General features: G+C 40.8%; 1 protein-coding gene across 1 annotated transcript; it reads right to left on the reverse strand.

Annotated features, from left to right (window-relative positions):
• Window positions 1–1,490: 1,490 nt before the first annotated feature.
• On the reverse strand, window positions 1,491–20,344 carry LOC130427412 (uncharacterized). The gene is made up of 7 exons (XM_056754880.1): window positions 20,068–20,344; window positions 11,793–12,113; window positions 11,368–11,640; window positions 10,412–10,516; window positions 4,170–4,228; window positions 3,960–4,034; window positions 1,491–1,998 (listed from the first exon to the last, which is right to left on the reverse strand). The coding sequence occupies exons 1-7, from the start codon at window positions 20,126–20,128 to the stop codon at window positions 1,891–1,893; spliced, it is 1,002 nt and encodes a 333-aa protein (XP_056610858.1). The 5' UTR covers window positions 20,129–20,344; the 3' UTR covers window positions 1,491–1,890.
• Window positions 20,345–20,850: the final 506 nt, after the last annotated feature.

Below are 20,850 nucleotides of genomic sequence, written 5' to 3' on the forward strand. Positions count from 1 at the left end.
TAATCTGCAACCATGCTCTAGTGGACTTGGAGGTATGCTTGGGATCATTGTCCTGTTGAAAGGTCCAACGTCTTCCAAGCTTCAGGTTTGTGACGGACTGCATTACATTGTCATCCAATATCTCCTGGTACTGAAGAGAATTCATGGTACCTTGCACATGCTGAAGCCAGCTGAAGCCAGCCCCAAAGCATGATTGACCCCCCGCCATGCTTCACAGTAGGCAAGGTGTTCTTTTCTTCATAGGCCTTGTTCTTCCTCCTCCAAACATAGCGTTGATCCATGGGCCCAAACAGTTCTAATTTTGTTTCATCAGTCCACAGAACACTATCCCCAAACTTCTGTGGTTTGTCCACATGACTTTTGGCATAATGCAGTCGACTCTTCTTATTCTTTGGGGACAGCAAGGGGGTGCGCCTGGGAGTTCTGGCATGGAGGCCTTCATTACGCAGGTTGCGCCGTATTGTCTGAGCAGAAACTTCAGTACCCACATCTGACAAATCTTTTCTCAGTTCCTCAGCAGTCACACAGGGACTTTTCTCCACTCTACGCTTCAGGTAGCGCACAGCAGTCGAAGTCAGCATCTTCTTTCTGCCATGACCAGGTAGCGTTTCAACAGTGCCCTTTGCCTTGAATTTGCGAATGATGCTTCCTATGGTGTCTCTTGGTATGTTTAACATCTTTGCAATCTTCTTATAGCCATTGCCCTCCCTGTGAAGAGTAATCACCTGTTCTCTTGTCTTCCTGGACCATTCTCTTGACCTCACCATGTTTTTAACCACACCACTAAATGTTTAGAAGGAGCTGAGTATCACAGGCATTTTAAAGCTGCCTAATTGGTGCTTATTAGGCTTTATTGCTGCTCCCTGATATCCACAGGTGTTTTCAATACCTGATTGAAAACACTTCATTGAACCTCTGTTCTTCAGAGTGGTAGTCTTTAAGGGGTTGAATAATTATGTCAATGAAGAATTCACAAAAGCAACATTTACTACTGTATAACAAAACTAATTGATGTCATTTTAGTTTCAATATGGTTCTTTAAGAAGTCCTTGTAGGATTTCATTCTGAATACAATTACAAATGTACACTAAATTCCCTAAAACCATTTACAGCATTGGGGGTTGAATAATTTTGAACACAACTGTATAAACAATGAATATCATTGATTCACTTAATACTGGTTGTAATGCTCAATGCTGCTCAATGATGCACAACCGTGTTAAAAAAACACTATGCTTTATCGATTGGAGGAGGTTTGGCACCTACAGTACCATCTTTGGCCAAAACGATATTGCATTATTTCAAAAGATGTGATTTATTTAGTTTTAAAATATTGTATCAATAATCTGATTACTTTGCTTTCTGGTGTAACTTTAAAGTATAACAGTTACCAATTTGTTTATCCTGTTTTCTTCTTGTTTTTTTTCTTGCCATTTACCATAATGCTAATCGTAATTTTTAAGAAGAAAGGAGAGATCAAAGAGTATGTCACTCAACATTCTTTACACCAAGATTCAATACTGAACATGTTTTAATGCCAAAAAGTCATATTGTAAAGTTTCTTCACTGTTGACATATGGATAAAAATTAATTGGATTAAATGGCTTCCAGAATAAAACAGCCAAACAATTACTGTTCAGTTAGAATATTCAGTCATAGCTGAAGTGCTCTTGGGCCTGTGCATTGCAATATTCACTGTTACAAAGTTCAGCACCACAGCCGAGCACATATAATATGCTTGAGCACATATTAAGATAGTATAATGCAAGGGTTCAGTCAGAATTTTAAAGCAATCATCTTAAGGCAATAATACGTATGAACATATAGTAATGAAACAGATCCACAGATGTGAATTTAAAATGAAGCATAAATAGTCTGTGTCTGTGTAACTCACAGCACAACTTGGTAGGGAGAGGAAGTGGTGGGTGTGACTGCCGGGTAATGTTCAAAGTTGATTTTGTCATAAAGAGTCCGTAGATTGTAGGAAGAGTCTGGAGGCTGAAAGGGAAGCAGGTGGGTAACATCAGATCAAATTCCAAGAAACACCTTTCAGCTTAATTACGATTGCAACTTTACCTTTGTGCTTTCTTATATTTTTCTCTAAGCAGAAATTAAAAGCTAAAAATCATTTACAGTTTTTTGTACACTCTAAAAATGGCTGGGTTGAGTCCGTTGGGTTGTTTTGTTGGGTTATTTTTCCACATGTTAAACACTTTTTGGGTAGTTTTAGTTTTCAAGTTGTTGGGTTAAACCCGCTGGGTAAATGTGCTGGGTTGTTTCTGCTCACCGCTGGGTTATTTGAAGAGTCTTGAGCGCTTACCGCCCTGAAGACGTTGAGTGTACTTCGCAACTTTCATTTTTATAAAGAACAAGGGGGCAAAGTCACTGGCTGGAGCAATTTAAAGCTACGTTTTTTACGTTTTAATTGAATATTTATTGAAATAAGCATAAATTGTAACGTTTTGCAAGGCAACAGTGTCTTAACTAACATTAGTGATGTAATTTAGACGACCAGCAACTACTTCAGATCACCATTACAGATAAATTGACCTCGCATAGTCCTGTGAAGATGCGCGAAAATGCGAGTTAATACAATTTTAGTGAACACCATCACATGTAAGCTAAGTTTATGAACTTTAGTGAGAATTTAACAAAATTTGAGTCAAACCGGCGAGTGCCCCTCGAGCGCGGGCAAGCATTCACGGTTCAGGAACGCCTATCTCGGTGTCCACTCTGGATATTAAGCGGCCAGTCAATTATGTTGCTCCCTCTGTTTTAAACCAAACATTTCAAGGTTTGTGCATATATTAAAGAAAGACGAGTGTGGTAGCCTGTTTTAATGAGTTGATTTGCTGCACGTGTGGTTTCTTAGTGTATTAAGTGGTGTAATTCATAATGTATTATACATAATTTATATGTCTTTAGTTAGTTTTATTAATTGACATTTGTTGCTTTGTGTAGTATGTTTATTAGTCATTTATAATGTTATTTATAATGCTTGTTAATGTTTGATATGAAACATTTTTATTTATTATAATTAAACTGTTTTCTTTTAATTATGCATCTCTAAAAATATTGCTGTTACTGGGTGTAAAAGTTGACATTTTTATTAACAATTATTTTTACAGTCAAATAAAAATTAATTTTTTAAAAACAAGTGTCAATTGTCTTGATTGACAATGAAGTACAGAATAAATTAAGAATAACCCAGCAAGAATAACCCAGAATTAAACACATGAATAGTTAAAATGACTACATTTTGTTTTTTTTTCAATGGGTTATCATGTGTAACCCAGTGTGCTGGGTTACTTTAACCCAGCATGTGTTCTGTCCAATATTTAGCCAGCGCCGGGTTGCCAATTGGGTTGTTTTTAACCCAGCCATTTTTAGAGTGTATCCTTTGTTCTTTCCTAAGGAATTAAATGTTATGTATGCTGTATGAGCTGCTGGTTCATAGAGAATGAAACATCCAAAGTAAAATAAATCTGTCTGTGGTCAGCATAAAAAGAACATATGATAATACAAAGGTACTTTTTGTAAGTAAATATTATTTGCCAACTCGCTCAACACCATGTTGAAGGCAAATCTTTTATTTAACGGTCAATCAAAAGTAGTATGTACTATATTCTGAGATATTTTCAAGATGTGAAATACATCAAATTGAAATGTGACATCAGCTGCCTTGAGTCAAACTGAAAGTTGCTAAAAAGGGCTTTGGCCTATGTATACTCTTCACTTCACTTTTCACTTACATGCGGAATCGGCCTGTAAGGACCAAATGTTCAATGGCTCCTGCATTGCATGACATTTACATCTTTCATAAGATTTCTAAAACCACTTACAGTAATATTGATACAAATATTTCATTTGATTAATTAATTTGCATATTATGTGAATAATTATATCAATATCATCATTATTAGAGTGCTTTAATGTTGTTTATATGTGTGAATACCCACCAGCTTTGGAGTGACTTTCATGTAACCCACTGTTTCATAAATAGACATTCCATTATTCAAACTCTCTGACCGCTTCTGTAATATAACAAGATATAGTTAGCAAAAAAATAATTTTATCTTTATGTTAAATATGTAGAATATTTATTTCAAGATACATTTGGATATTTTCATGTCTAGGGAAGGAAATGGGATGACATGCAAGTGTTTCACCTTCATAACAGAATCAGGCTTTACATCTTCATACACTGCAATTCCAGCCTCACTCTCCCCTATTCCCAAAAGAATAACAAATACATGTGACAAAAGACCTAAAACCATCCAAAAAGAACAGCATCCCAAATGTATGCCACTATTAACCTCCTATTGTTCCAACTTTATATGGCTTTTTTATTGCTTGATAGATCACCCAAAAATGAAAATTATGTCATCATTTCCTCACCCTTATGTCATATCAAACATGTATAACCTTCTTTCCTCCGCAGAACACAAATTTTTTTTTATGAAGAACGTCGGTTACCATGTTGGTGTGACCAGGGATTTAGATTTACCACTCGGAACACATTTAACAGGTTAAATTTGCTTTTGTGGATTAGTCAATTATTACGTTGTACATGAAAGGGTAGTTCATAAACGTGTATTTAGAACACACAGCTGTGGACCAAAAAACAATACAAAAAACACAGTTTCTTGAACCACAAAGTGTGGTTTTACCAATCAAAGAAAAACACAACCTGTCTTGTACAATTTTCAAAAATACGACAGGCCCGGCTGTACAACAGTACATTTTTTAAATGTCTAAAATCAAACGTCACAAATACGACAGTTGGGATAACAATGATGACCTCCTCAATCAATCACCACATCAGGGCAGTGACAACCGCTTAAAGACCTCAGTCGCACTGTTCATAGTCAATCTACATATATCCTTGTATATTCTGTCCCGAACCCTTCCCCTTGGCACAGCAGCTCTGGGACGCCTGCCGCAAGTGGCTGATGGCCGACGGAGGCGACGCCCAGAAGATCATCGACCGGGCGGCATCGCTGACGGAAATCATCCGGATGGCTAAAGACCAGATAGTGGCGTGCCCCGGGGTCGGCTTACCCCGCCCATCTCTCTCTCTCACCCCTTCTTTTTCTTCTGTTTCTCAACCTGTTCCCCTTCCCAGGTCCCAGTCGTCCTTCGTACCCAGAACTTCCCCAAGGGCTAGGGAGACAGCTGAGCTGGACGACCTTTCTTCCAGGGATCCGGTCGCTTCAGCTCGTATGCAGGGCCGACTGCAGGCCCTCCTGTTCCTCCAGCCTCTCCTCACCAATCAGTTGGCCTACTTCCTGCCTGGGCTGACCTGTTGGCGGTGTGGGGAGCTGGGTCACACTATCGACCGCTGTCCAGTGATGGAGGTTGGTACGGTGATCCGGATCCCCGACGGCCCCTCCGGTTGCCCTTGACTCGGCCGGACTGTATCAGATACCTATGAGTATAAAGGGGGATACATATCAAGCCCTGGTGGATTCGGGTTGTAACCAGACCTCAATCAATCCAACGCTTGATTCAGTCCGTGGCAGAGGATACGGGCCGCATGGTTAAGGTGCGGTGCATGCACGGCGACGTGGTGAACTATCCTTTAGTGACGTTGCCCATACGATTTAGGGATCAAAAGAATAGAGTGGAGTTGGCGGTAAACCCGCATCTCAAACATCCAATAATCTTGGGGACGAATTGGCCGATGTTTTCTGTGTTATTAGGGAAATTGTGTGCGGATGTTTCTTCGGGGAATCAATGGCGATGGAAGGGGGCAGTTGTGCATGCGGGAGAAGCTGAGCCGGGACCACAGGCGGCTGACTCAGAGGGTCGGAGTGCTGTAGAGAGTCTCAACGTCTCTCTCAGTGCAATGATTTTGCCCTGGAACAGTCCCACAATGACTCGCTCAAACACGCGTTTGACCAGGTTTGTGCCATCAACGGACAGCTTCTCCACCCTACAGAACAGCTCATCTATCCGTATTTTGCAAATTTTAAAAGACCGGTTGTATCGAGTGACCCAACACACTCAAACAGGAAAGATACAACCCTGTTAGTTGTCCCAAAGAGCCGTCGGGAATTGGTTTTCCAGACGGCTCACAGTAATCCAATGGCCGGTCACTTAGGGCATAGTGTCAAACCGCGTAGCAGCTGACGTGGCAGCTGACTGAAAGCCCGAGAACAAATTCCAACAGACGGAGTTCTGGAAACAAGGATTCTTATGGACATAGTTCCAGAGAAGTCGAGAGACATTTAATTTAAGTATTGAAAGTTGTTTAAGGGCAGTGGCGCAACGTCTCTTTGTAAATAAATATACGATTCTCGCCTCCTTTCTTCCTCCCACTTACGAACCCTTCTACACTGGGTTACACATTTCAGAAGTTTCCAACTTCCAAGATTGAGGATCTGCCTCAATCTGCTACAGTCGAACCCCTTCGAGACAAGATTTTGGTCTAATGCAGTACTATCACGCATCATGCTGCAATACACTCATCCCAATCAGCATCGGACTCATCCTCCCCTGTAAACTCCTGCCTGGACAGAGCATGAGCTGCAATGTTACTCTTTCCTGGCCTATACTTCACTTCGAAATTAAAGACAGACAGCTGAGCCATCCACCTCTGCTCGATTGCACCCAACTTGGCCGTCTGTAAGTGACATAGCAGATTATTATCCGTGATCACTTCAAACCAAGACCCAAGTAAGTAGCCACAAAACATTTCGACCAGAGCCACTTAAGGGCCAGTAGCTCAAGCTTCATGCTACTGTAATTCAGATCATTTCGCTCTGCATTGTGCAACCTCCTAATTGCGATCACTCTTTTCTCCTCACCCTTTTCTGATATAGGATCACCACTAAGCCAGTCTGACTCGCATAAGTTTCGAGAATGAAAGGACAAGTAAAATCCGTGAAACCCAGCACAAGTGCCCTCGTTAGCTCACACTTCAACTGGTCAAATGCATGAGCACACTCTTTAGTCCACAGACGACTAAAGTGGCGACCGCTCTTAGCACACCTACCTTTCCTCACACCATAATTTACCAGGTCATGTAATGGCCCAGCTATTCTCGAGATGCCCTCAACAAATTTCTGATAATAGCTGCAAAACCCCCAAAATTACCTCAGCTCCTTAAGGGTTTCTGGGGTCCTCCAATTACTGACCGCAGTGACTTTGTCCGGGTCAGGGGAAATCTCCTCCGCAGAGACCTGGTGAGCAAGGAAACTGCACTATCCTAACTTGACTTTAAGCCGGTCTCCGACAACCGTTTCAGCACCAGGACACCCCCTTTATTTTCAAATCAATCATTGGGCACGTCCCAACAGTCTGTTCGAAAAACCTGTCCCGACTAGTTCCCCCTGGGCCAGAAACTGATCCTTGGGCGGCCCTACGCAATGCAACAGAAGGTTTGGATTTTTCTTGACCATCTGTAGATGTAACATCAGTTTTCGTTTTCCCACCGTGTCTCACTGTGCAATGCCTAGCAATATGTCCAACCCCATTGCATCAACCCCGTTGCACAGTCAACTCTTTTACTGCATTAGTGAGCTGTGAAATATTCTGCTCTTGCTAACCTATCCTCTTTTCCTGTCTTGAGATCCCCTGTAAGATATCATTTAACACATGAGATGTCTTATGTTGATGTTGACACATTAGATGTTAGATGTTTCATGCCGCACTATGGAATCGACTGGTCGACTAGTTATACATCTAATCGGCCGGCTCTCTTCCATAGACCAAAGAATGGCCGCGTTACGAATCTTGAGCAATGTTGAATAGGGTTTTTCTCGCACTATTTTAAGCAGCTCTCGCCTTAACGCCGCATCTCGCACGCCTTCCACAAACTGATCGCGCAAAATCTCTTGTTCATTAGCCAAACCACCTGGGGTTTTCTTTTCAACAGAGCTTAAAAGGCGGGAGAGAGAGTGGGAAAAATTCAGAAAATCTTCTCTGTCCAATTGCTTGTGGTTATAAAACATCTGCAACAATTGCGCACCGCTACGCCGTTCCCCAAACGCCTCCCGCAGGAAATTAAACAAGTCACGAGGAACATAAATGTAGGAACGATTTGTGTTGCCAGCACTGACAGCCCTGTTGGCCAAGGTCCGATGACGCCAATCGCTTGACTCTTTGCAATTTGATCCCTCATTTGCTAAATAACATTGTTTCCCACAGCTCCAAGAGGGACATCCCCCCCTACAGGTTCTTCAACAGGATCTGACATCTTTACACGAATAGATCAAGTTACAATAACTCAACAATAACTCATTTCGGGATAAATGTCCATGGGAGAAAGTCCATCTAACTCTCTCGATCCACTTCAGTACCTCAGACACGGTGTTGTAAATCCTACAGTCCCAGGATTTGACCATGGAATCCTTGGAGCTACACATCACCAGAAAAAGCGCCTCCAATAGAAACAGTCCTCTTCGTGGTCTCTTCTGTCACGTCTGACCCACTGACAACAGGTTCAGTCCCACGCTGACCGCCTTGTCTGCAACTATGATTCTCTGCGTTCTGGACGTTGTCCGTCTCTGCAAAAAATTTCACCACTGCCGTATTTTGTTTAACCTCTAGCGCTTGTCGAAACCGAATCAGACTGAATAAACGTGTATTTAGAACACACAGCTCTGGACCAAAAAACAATACAAAAAACACAGTTTCTTGAACCACAAAGTGTGGTTTTACCAATCAAAGAAAAACACAACCTGTTCTATACAATTTTCAAAAACACAAAAATACGACAGGCCCGGCTGTACAACAGTACATTTTTTAAATATCAAAAAGAACACGTCAAAATTACGGCAGTGGGGATAATAATGATGACCTCCTCAATCACCACATAAGGGCAGTGACAACCTTTTAAAGACCTCAGTCGCACTGTTCATAGTCAGCCTACATATATCCTTGTATATTCTGTCGCAGGATGCTCTAAATATTCTCGCAAATTCCCATACGAGTGCGCATTCCTCTCACACTGCACTCTGAACGTCTCCCATGCACTTGTGACGCATGAGCATTTCACCACACGCACCTACACATTGCCCCCCGGTCGCCAACTCTTGTAAATTACAGGTCATGCAAGAAAACTTTAAGGCTATTTACCAACCGGTTACATTGGTAAGAATGTTAAAAACCCACATTTAATCCTGCACTGATAAAAAGCTAAACACCGGTATCTCTCCTCACCTGCATTTCCAAAACTCTTGAGTATTTGACCAGCTCTCCTCCTATCTCCCACAAAATACCCAAAATATGTTTTTTGTGCTGCTACCGGCCCTGTCCAGGATTCTGGATCAGCCTACTCCATGGGATCCACTGCCTTTGCCGTTGGCTTGCAGCTCCTCGGCTCCGCCCCATCTGCACAGACACACCAGCTCTGTAGCTCCGCCTCGGGCTTCTTCTACACCAGCTCGACTATGCATGGTGGACCTCCTAGCTGTGCCTCGGTCCTCCAGGCATTTGACCCATCTCGCCTCATCAGCCCTTTGGAACCGCCTTGGCTCGGAGCTCCCTCGGCTCTACCATAGTCCGTCATCCCTGATGCTCCACCGGGCTCGCTCGTCCCTACTTCTTAACCTTGTTCTCCACCCAGAAGTCCTGTCAGTGCTCTGCCTTGGCTCCTCCCTTAGTCGTCTCCATCTTGGTGTCTCCCTTCTCGCACTGCTCCAGTTACCTAATCCTCGCCTGCTCCACTCCCTCCACCCAGACCTCCTTCATCTGTCCATCTCTGCCTTGCCTTACTGTTCTGTGACATCTGCCTATTGACACCTGACAAATTCTGTAGCATTTTTGTAGAATCTGCTTAAAAACATCTCTTCTGTCAAAACGAACTAATGAATCAATTAATACAGACTTTTTCTTTTTCTACTTCATTTATCCTTCAAAAAAGAACATGGCTTCCTATACTTTGGAAGGCTGTCTGAGACCAGTGTTATTGCACTTTATGGCATTGTTGTCCTGTTGTTGGTCTAATTGCCTCTATTGTTTACCTTAATTGTAAGTCGTTTTGGATAAAAACGTCTTATAAATGACTAAATGTAAATGTAACCAAACAATGGAGGCCATTGACTTCTTTTGTGTGTACATAAAACCACTGAGAAGTTAATATTTGGTTACCTACATTTAAAAATACATTTTTTTGCTTCATTTTTGGATGAACTATCACCTTAGGATGGCTTGGAATGTTTGGACAATTTTAATAATGCTTTTGGATTCTATTTAAAGTCCCATAATGACATGGAAAAGAACAATCAGTAAGACATCTTTGAACCAAAAAATAGATCATGGAATGACATGAAGGTGAGTGAAATTTTATGGTAATTCTGTGTAATACATCAGTCAAAATTATATTTTTTTATGATATAGGTCAGAAAGAATAAAATGTTGCACAGCATTTTTTGGCAACAGAACATTGACACTTTACCCAACACACCTTTCGGATTTCTCCACTTGTAGCAAGCTCCTATAATTCCAATAATCATAGCAATGCCAGCAATTTCAGCCCCTACTGCAATGAGCAACAAGTCCTGAGGAATACCTGCAATGTTTAATTACAGTTAACTGGTTAACTGTAATTGGCATTAATTATAATTACCAATATCCCATCCTCTAAACACTGTCACAACATTTGTTTTAATTAATTAAAGCTAATAATTACCAGTACTATGGCTAATTAATAATACTGATTGACTAAAGCTAACACATTGTATAAATTAGAAGATCTCTATATGCAATAACAAACATGGTGCGGGATTCACAAAACTGTTCTCAAGACAAGATTGTTCTTAAGATAAATTATATGAAATTCTTAAGAATGTTCCTAAATGCGATTCTTAAAAATGTCTTCAGAAGTTCTCAAATATTTTCAAATATTATTTGTAAGTATAAATGACATATTCTGTTAATGATTACACTCACCTGCTTGTGTGGAAACTATATTCATCTAAACTATTTATCTGTGCCTCAAATTCATGTCTATTAAGTAGCGTGTGATGTGTATTATATTTATCATAATACTCTTTGTGTGTTACTACGGCATAATATTTGTGACCCTCTTTGTTTCGAGTCGCTTTGTCCCAGATTAAATCTAAAAAGCACACTGTTTTTAATAATGAAAAATTTAAGTAAGAGAGCTAGACCTCATCACCTCATCACTAAAAATTATGATTCTGGCTCAATTGAATATACGTCACATGTGGAATAAAATGAATTCATGTATTAAACATCTTACCCTTTAGATTAATGACAACTGTGAGGCTTAATCTTAAAAGTATATTAACAATAGCTTTTGGTTCGAGAATTTGTAAACCTCTTAATTTTTCCCAAAGACTGAGAAGAATGTTTTCCTAAAAATGTTTTGTGAATCCTGTTCCTGTGCAGCAAACCCACCTGATGTCACATTTGATCCATTTTCCTTTTTGCACATCACAGTTGTAGTAGTATATTTGACACTGATACGGTTGCTGGCTGTGCAGTTTAATGTGGCTCTCGCTTCTGCCGTGAGATTGAAAGACAAGTGTGGTCCATTTCCCACCTGATACCCACTCCAGTTAAAGGAGGCATTCACATGCCCAAACGTCACACAATGAAGATGAAACGTACACATGTTTTTTGACTGCAGCCAATTTACATTGTTCTGAATCTTTACAGCGCTGATAGGATCTGTTAGAAGAAAATCCAACAGAAAACATATCATGAAAACATTATTTTTATAATATAGCCTTGTTTTATTTCTTTTTAACTTCTGAATGTATGTGCATGGAGTTAGTATTTACTGATTATTGTGGTAATGCCATTAAAAGTATTACTCTTACCATGCACATGTAGCTGAATGTTTTTCATTTCAAATTGAATTCCATTTCCTTCTTGAACAATTGAGAATTTTCCAGAATCATTTAACTGAAGGTTTTTAACTGTAACACTTATATCACTCTCATTAGTGTGTAACCTTCCATAAAATGAGTAGTTTATATCTGTAAATAGGGTGAACTTGGATTGATCATACTCAGCAAAGGTTTTCTGACAGAATTTCCAATCAATTTGAGTAAGACTGTCTTTTGGATAATCCGTAAATAGATGCAGGGAACTCCCAACAGCTTTATGTACAATCTCTGGCTTTTTTTCAGCACATATCTCTACAAAAAAGAATAAATAGTTTATATTAAATAAATATATAAATCTCTGAAAAAATAAACCCTTTCATATTGTATACACTATCACTGTAAAAAATGTTCCGTAATTTTTCCGGAAAAATACCGGCAGCTGAGGTGTCAGTAAAATTCTGTAAAAAAAACAGGAAAAAAAACGTAACAGCTTTCCAGTTTAAAACTTCAGGACACAAACTCCAAGCTGTGAATAAACTTAATACATTTGAGTCTTTTATATTAACAACATTTCTTTTTAGAAAATGAAAACTTGGTCCAAATGCATAAAAGTGAACACATTACATTTACTTATTTTATTTCTTTGTAATTCATTATTAAAAACATCAAAGTCACTTTTAAACAAAGCAACATGCAGCATGACATCAGCATCTCATTGCTGACTTTGAGTTAAACACAGAGTCCACTCTTCAGCATAGTGGTGACCCACAAAACGTTTAATATCAGAAAAGAAAAGAGAAAATACAAATTCTGTAGTTTTTACTGAAAATTAACAGCAGCTGTGGTTGTCAGCAAACTACCAGAAAATCAATTCATAGTGGAAAACATGAGCCATTCATTAAGATGAATAGTCATCTTGAAAATACGTCAGAATACGGAAGACGGTCATCACTTCTGCTTCACAGGGACTGCCGTATAATATCCATGACTTGATGTTTTATTGTTGGTTAAAGTCACGGTGATTGTGATCAGTGTTTGCTTTAGTTGTGGTCTTCATTTATAAAATTCAAGTGGTTTGTGGGATGTTATGACAGTGTTTAATAAAAAACATAGTTTCATAGCAAATAACATGAAAAGAAAATGAGATTCTTTCAGAAGTTGTTTAGTTACTCATTGGGATTTTGTTACAACAGTGTGAGTGAATTTACATTTAAGATTCACAGTTCCTGCAACAATCAATATAAATAGTATTTGAACAATAAGAGGACTGCAGTTGGTCTTAGACTCAGACATAAAATATCAGTGTACGAATCTCAACAGTGGTGACAAACAAATGAAAAGCATAGAGCCGCAATGCATGCTGGTAGTCATGGATGAGTTTTGTGCTTTGATGATACCTAGAATGCATTGCGTAAATCTTAAGAGGTCTTTTTGGTTGTCACCATTGTTGAGACAAACTGATTTATTCTCGAGGTCTGCTAGAACATTTTTCATATAGCAGACGTGCTGTTAAAGATTTACAGTATATAATTTAGTTTCATACAATATCATAAATTGGGGAAAATAAATCACAACCCGACTCAAAAACATGTAAGAACACACCGAACTACAAAACTATTGCAGTAATTTTGCTTATCTTTTGCCCACCAATTTGAGTGTCTATTTTGACTCATAAATATTTTAACTGGAGATAGATTTGAGATAGGAAGCAAAGGGTCAAGATCCCAACTAAAGCAAACACTCATCACCATAATGGTGACTCAACAAAACAGTCAACACGTAAACTTGTGTTAATTCTCAATTAGAACTTTTGCAGATGTGCAACAGAAATAAAGTGACAGTGGTGGTAAAAAGAAAGTATGTGGTAGCGATCCTATCGCAGAGCAAGAACCAAAAGCGATGTTCCAAACCTGTCTTGAAGCTGATTGCAGAGTAAGAGCCAGCTATTGTCTTCTATGTTTTAAAATATCATCATCTTAAATATCATCACACAATCAACTTCCTGTCCCACCCGCAACTATGTCTATGCAGGGAAGTAGCAAATGTATGTGTGTATGCGGAATCTACAGTTCCATTGGCCAACCCCTCTGTCCACCACATGGCTTGTCTCCTCAGCGCCATCTCAAGCCCCCAGTGGCAACTCATTAGCACTTGAGAGACCTCTCGAGCTGTCTTAAATAATTGGGAGAGCGTAAGAGTGATTCTTAGCTTAAGGAAATTTGATAAGATCCTTTATACTTAAGTTTTGAAGTTGAAGTAAAATGGAACTTTAAGAAGCTTATATTAAAAGTTTCTCAAAAGTTAACATTTGAACTAGACACAATATTTACATTATTTTGCCTATTTATTTTCCCAAAAATGGAAGAAAAAAAATTCATAGAAAGTGTTATGTAACTTTTATACATCCTCACACAACCTTTTTAGAGAAATATGTTATATGAAAACTGCTTGTGGTGACCGAACTAGACTAAGTTAAATCAGGTTGTTGCTTACAGTCATGGACATGTGTGTAGAGTCAACTCAACAGACATGTGTTTGTTACAAAAACAATGGAGTTAAATAAATCAAACGGGCTCTATTAATTTTAATTAATTACATTTAAGTGAGCAGTGAAACATAAAATGATGTAAAAATAGAATAAGAAACCCTTTATACTAAAATGTCTGTATCCAGTTGGCTGAGGCATCTCTAAATTTATATATTTAAATTCACTTAATCTGGTGAGCATGTACCATACTTAAAGAGATATTATATTTCAAAGCAATATTACACCATGTTTTTTTAAGCCAAAATATCCCTTTAAAGGGAAACTCTGTGGAAAATTCTGTTATGAACTACCCTCAAGTTATTCGGCAATCATAGGACATCCGTTCAAATTAAATTAAACTAAGACTGTTTGAGACTCCGAAGCTTTCTGTCTCCCTTATAGATAACAACATAACTGACATTCTGCGCTTTAAATGTCAGTTATGTTGCTGTTTTTGAGTGGGAGTCAGAAAGCTTCAAAATCTCATCAAAGCTCTTTAGCTATGTTCACTTTTTTCTTCTTTTTTGACAAGAAAAAGTTGACAATGACACTTTTTGTAAAAAAAAAGCTTGCAATGTCGTGGTTACAAATAGCAGCCGGCAATGACTTTGGCATTTGTGCACAAAGACAGCTCAGAGAAACCAATTCAGACAGGCTTTAAAGGCAGCAAAATTATACATTAAACATAATTATATTTGAATTATGAACACAGAGCGTCTTTGCCATAACCAATCACAAAAAATTACAATACTTATTACTCGCTAAAATGCATTCTAACATTATTGAAAGTAAAAACTGAACTTTAATTATTCAAAACCATACTCCTACAGGTAATTCAGCTGCTATTTTTTGCTCAACCAATCACATGTTGTTATAGAAACGTCAGGTCCTGCTATTCAGCAAAAACCGCAAGGTCCGGTTTCCAGGACAGGGATAAGCTTGAAAACCATACTTCACAAAAACATTACTGGTCTGCATCTTGAGACAAAAAATCGCACTAATATATTTTAAGAAATGTCAGTGCAAGCTGTTTTCAATCAAGACATCTCTAACGTTTGAGTTAGTCTGGGACTAGTCTTAAACCCTGTTCTGGAAACCACTCCCAAAATGATTTCTAATTCTGGATCCCTGTGTCATCACATGGACGCTATTCTTTTTATTGGTCAAAAGCACAACAAGGTAAAGGTGAAACAGCTCGGCCTCGAGCCAACTATGAGCGAGGCACGCTTACCATCAAGAAAATCCATGCAGCAGCTCATTACTCTTGCCATATTGAAGTTTAGGTGTAGCAGTCTAACCAGGGATGCCCAGACTTCCCTCTCCCTAGACACTTCCTCCAGCTCTTCCGGGGGGACACCGAGGCATTCCCAGGCCAGCCGGGAGACATAGTCCCTCCAGCGTGTCCTAGGTCTTCCCCTGGGTCTCCTCCCGGTGGGACATAACCGGAACACCTTCCCGGGAATGCGTCCAAGGGCATCCGGAAAATACGCCCGAGCCACCTCAGCTGGCCCCTCTCGATGTGGAGGAGCAGTGGATCTACTCTGATCTCCTCCCAAGTGACCGAGCTTCTCACCCTATCTCTAAGGGATCGCCCAACCACCCTGGCGAGAAAGCTCATTTCGGCCGCCTGTATCCGGGATCTTGTCCTTTCGGTCATGACCCACAGCTCATGACCATAGGTGAGAGTAGGAACGTAGATTGACCGGTAAATTGAGAGCTTCGCCTTGCGGCTCAGCTCCTTCTTCACCACGACAGACCGGTACAGCGACTGCATTACTGCAGAAGCTGCACCGATCCGTCTGTCAATCTCCCGTTCCATCCTTCCCTCACTCGTGAACAAGACCCCCAGATACTTGAACTCCTCCACTTGAGGCAGGAACTCTCCACCTACCTGAAGTGAGCAAGCCACCCTTTTCTGACTGAGAACCATGGCCCCAGATTTGGAGGTGCTGATTCTCATCCCAGCCGCTTCACACTCGGCTGAAAACCGTCCGAGTGCATGCTGAAGGTACTGGTCTGATGGGGCCAGCACGATGACATCATCCGCAAAGAGCAGAGATGAAATCGTCTGGTCCCCAAACCCGACGCCCTCCGGCCCCAGGCTGCGCCTAGGAATTCTGTCCATAAAAATTATGAACAGAACCGGCGACAAAGGAAAGCCCTGCCGGAGTCCAACATGCACCGGGAACAAGTCTGACTTACTGCCGTCAATGCGAACCAAGCTCCTGCTTCTGTCGTACAGGGACCGGATAGCCCTTAGCAAAGGGTCCCGAATCCGATACTCCCGGAGCACCCTCCACAAGATGCCGTGAGGGACACAGTCGAATGCCTTCTACAAATCCACAAAACACATGTGGATTGGTTGGGAAAACTCCCATGAACCCTCCAGCACCCTGGAGAGGGTATAGAGCGTTCCACGCCCGGGACGAAATCCACACTGTTCCCCGTGAAACACGCGGTGCTGCAGAGGCATGTCAGCCAAGACAGCCCCACAACATCCAGAGACTTGAGGTACTCAGGGCGGATCTCATCAACCCCGGTGCCCTGCCACCGAGGAGTTTCTTGACTACCTCGGTGACTTCAGACCGGGTGATTGACGAGTCCGCCTCCGAGCCCTCAGCCTCTGCTTCCTCAATGGAAGACGTGACGGCAGGATTGAGGAGAACCTCGAAGTATTCCTTCCACCGCCCAGTTACATCCCCAGTTGAGGTCAACAGCTGCCCCCCTCCACTGTAAACAGCGCTGAGGCGCCGGACGGTTTGCCAGAATCTCTTCGAGGCCGACCGATAGTCCTTCTCCATGGCCTCCCCAAAGTCCTCCCAGGCCCGAGTTTTTACCTCCCCAACCACCCGGGCTGCAGTCTGCTTGGCCTGTTGGTACCTGTCAGCTGCCTCGGGAGTCCCACAAGCCAGCCAGGCCCGATAGGACTCCTTCTTCAGCTTGACGGCATCCTTTACTTCCGGTGTCCACCACCGGGTTCGGGGATTGCCGCCTCGACAGGAACCTCACAGTACGTTTGGGTCTGCCGAGTCTGTCCAGCTTCCTCCCCCGCCATCGGATCCAACTCACCACCAGGTGGTGATCAGTTGACAGCTCCGCCCCTCTCTTCACCCGAGTCTCCAAGACATACGGCCGTAGGTCAGATGAAACAACCACAAAGTCGATCATCGACCTGCGGCCAAGGGTGTCCTGGTGCCATGTCCACCCTTATGCTTGAACATGGTGTTCGTTATGGCCAAGCTGTAACTAGCACAGAAGTCCAATAACAGAACACCACTCTGGTTCAGCACAGGGGGGCCGTTCCTCCCAATCAGGCCCCTCCAGGTGTCACTATCGTTGCCCACGTCGGAGTTGAAGTCCCCCAGCAGAACGATGGAGTCCCCAGTCGGGGTGCTTTCCAGCACCCCTCCCCGAGACTCCAAGAAGGCCGGGTACTCAACACTGCCGTTTGGCCCATAGGCTCCTTCCCCGTCAGAGAGGTGACGTTCCATGTCCCTAGAGCTAGATTCCGTGTCCAGGGATCGGGTTGTCGAGGCCCCCTCCTTCGACTGCCACCCGATCCACTTTGCAACAGCCCCTTATGGTTCCTCCTGCAGGTGGTGGGTGGCGCAACGTCGCTCCTTCGGGCTGAGCCTGGCCGAACCCCATGGGGGGAGGCACGACGACCAGGCACTCACATACGAGCCCCAACCACAGGCCTGGCTCCAATTTTTTGTCTTCATAAGGTGCATTTGAACCGCTCTTAGTCTGACCCGTCGCCTAGGACCTGTTTGACTTGGGAGACCCTACCAGGGGTATAAAGCCCCTGACAACATCGCTCCTGGGGTCTTCCGGGTACTCAAACCAATCCACCACGGTAAGGTGGCAGTTCAAGGAAGGGTTGTGAAATCTAATTACATGGAAATGCAAGAATTATATTTGTTTATTAAAATATATGGTTGACTAACTACAAGCCCAGATAGCAAATTTTTGCGGCCCACATATGGCCAACACCTTACTCCTGAAAAATGTTTGGGAATTTGATCGAATTAGCAGTCTAGAAAGATTTGATTAAAAAAAAAGTTACTCAGAATTAAGACTTACAGACATGAAGAATCAGTTTATGAATCTCAACAATGGTAAGAATAAACAAAAGAAAACTTCATGCTGTGATGCATGCTGGGTAACATCATAGCACAAAACAAATTTATAATTCCCAGCATGCATTGCGGTTGAGCCTTTTATCTGAGTAAATTGGTTGTTTCTCACCATTGCTGAGATTCATACATTGATTGTTGATGTCTGTGTGATTCTAAAATGTCGTCTGATAAAAACACATCCGTTTTTCACAAATCTTTCTAGATATCTAAACACAGTAAAATTTCCTTATCTAATAATGTTCTTTCAGGATCTACAGTATAGCACTCAATCCAAATGAGAGCACTGAGTCAATTTATAACATCACAGTGGTTTCACCAATACCATTTGGTAAGGTTCACATTTGCTCTGCCATGACAAGTACACTTTATAAGCAGCCACTTTCAAGAGCACAACCCAAGGAAACACTGATCACCATGATGGTAACATTCTTAAAACATTAAAAAAAAGTATGTATTCAAACATGTGAAAAACCTCTAAGGAACGTTCTTTCAATAAAGTTTTGTTAGCTGGGTTGTATTCAGGTTGTATTTCAGGTTGTAGTTGATATGTTTCCCTGGGAAAATATATTTTTTGTAGTTTTTGTTGAACTTTTCTTCTGTGATGTTGTTCGTTAACAGCAGATGTTCATCACTAATGTCTCAATCATCACTGTAATAATAATGAAACTCAATACAATTCTGTCAAACAGGAGCACAGAAAGGTGTTGGTTTTGGGATAAATCTGGGCCAGAATAATGTCTTCATAAAGTATCTTCTTATTAAACTGTTTGTACACTTAAAAAGTTCTCAATGCTTCGGTTTGCATGTAGGGACCCTCATTATGCTACCATGTTAGTGTGTGTATAACTTACTCTGTGCCCAATATACTAGCGCTATAAGCTAATCTGTTTTTAGTGATAAAACTCTTTACATTCTATTTCATGAAAACACATCCCAGAGAACGATCTACTCGGTAATGATGTGTTAATTACCCCTAGGTTCATTTTTCACCGGAGTTGTCCTTTAAGCGAGCCCTAAGTCGGCCCGTACATGCTTGCTTGCAGAGATGACATGGTTATCTCTTCCAAATGATCATAAAAGTTTTCCTTAATTTGTAAATGAAGTAAATGTAAATATTAATAGCACCAATTCCACTATTTCCTTTATGAAACGTGTTTTATTGTCTTATTATTTTTTGTAGTAAAATTCACAATTAATTTGTGTGAATAAATTATGATCCCCAACTGAGACATGAAACTGTTAGGGTAACATTATTTTATAAAATAAGAGAATTTTGGTTACTTGTCATGCAACAGAAACTGTATGACATTCTATTAGAACTGGCCGCGTTCTCTGAAGATAAGGTTTGAGGTTTCCTGAGCTGAGCTTGCTTTTTGCATTGACGAAGTTGATACACATACCATGCATGATGAAAATGAATGAAAAAAATAAATAAATTCCTTATTACTTAACTTCAATTTTAAATCCAACAAAACATTTAGACATATTTCTTTTCAGTGACATTAGATTATTTTGTAACATTAAAGTACATGTGCTACTATTTAACAGAACAAAGTTACATTTTATTATTTAAAACAAAGTTATATCTTAAAGTACTTACCCTGCTGAAGTAAAAACAAAAGAACTCCGAAAATGTAGTAGGTCTTTTGAACGGCGTTCATGTTCAAAAGCTAAAAACAAATGAGTGAGGCATCTGAGACAGCAGATACAGCGAAACAATGTGATGAAAAAACGACTTCCTCACACTTGCTCTGTTGGCTCAGTCTGTAAATATCTTTTTTTCTCAGTTGTTTGATACACAAAACAGTCTGTAACATAAATAAAACAAAACCAAATCTATGCTGACGCGACCTTTAAAATGCACACCATCAAGGTTGTTTGAGGTTTGGTGCTTTCTCAGCACTAATTCTGTCTCCACCTCCCACCAGGGTCTGTGTTTTATCACTGCAGCGTACAAGTAGTATGTACATTCCCAGCAAGACAACAGGTGAAACCATGTAATCGTTGTTAAAAATTGGGGATTTGTCAATGTTAATGGCATTGAATCAATATCACTTTTGCACCAGCAATTAATGTTGAATTTCTTTTTTACTTTTAACAAACCACTATTACCGTGGTCAGTGTTTGCTATTGTTTGGCTCTTGTATTTACTCTTTAAGGTCTTACAAAAGTCTTTCAATGAGAAAAAACATGTGCAATGGTAAAGAAATGTTGTATTAAAGTTAAGCTGGAGCATGAGATGGACGTTAAGAGAAGTAATGCTGAAATTTAACTTTCACAAATTATTTGGATGTTACAGTTCAAAGATGCTGTGACACAATGAACAGAAAATGAGTCTGACAAACTTTGACATCAACACTCATCATCCAAACCTCAACAATGG

This window comes from Triplophysa dalaica, chromosome 1 (genome assembly GCF_015846415.1).
Source record: "Triplophysa dalaica isolate WHDGS20190420 chromosome 1, ASM1584641v1, whole genome shotgun sequence".
NCBI classification, from domain to species: Eukaryota; Metazoa; Chordata; class Actinopteri; order Cypriniformes; family Nemacheilidae; genus Triplophysa; species Triplophysa dalaica.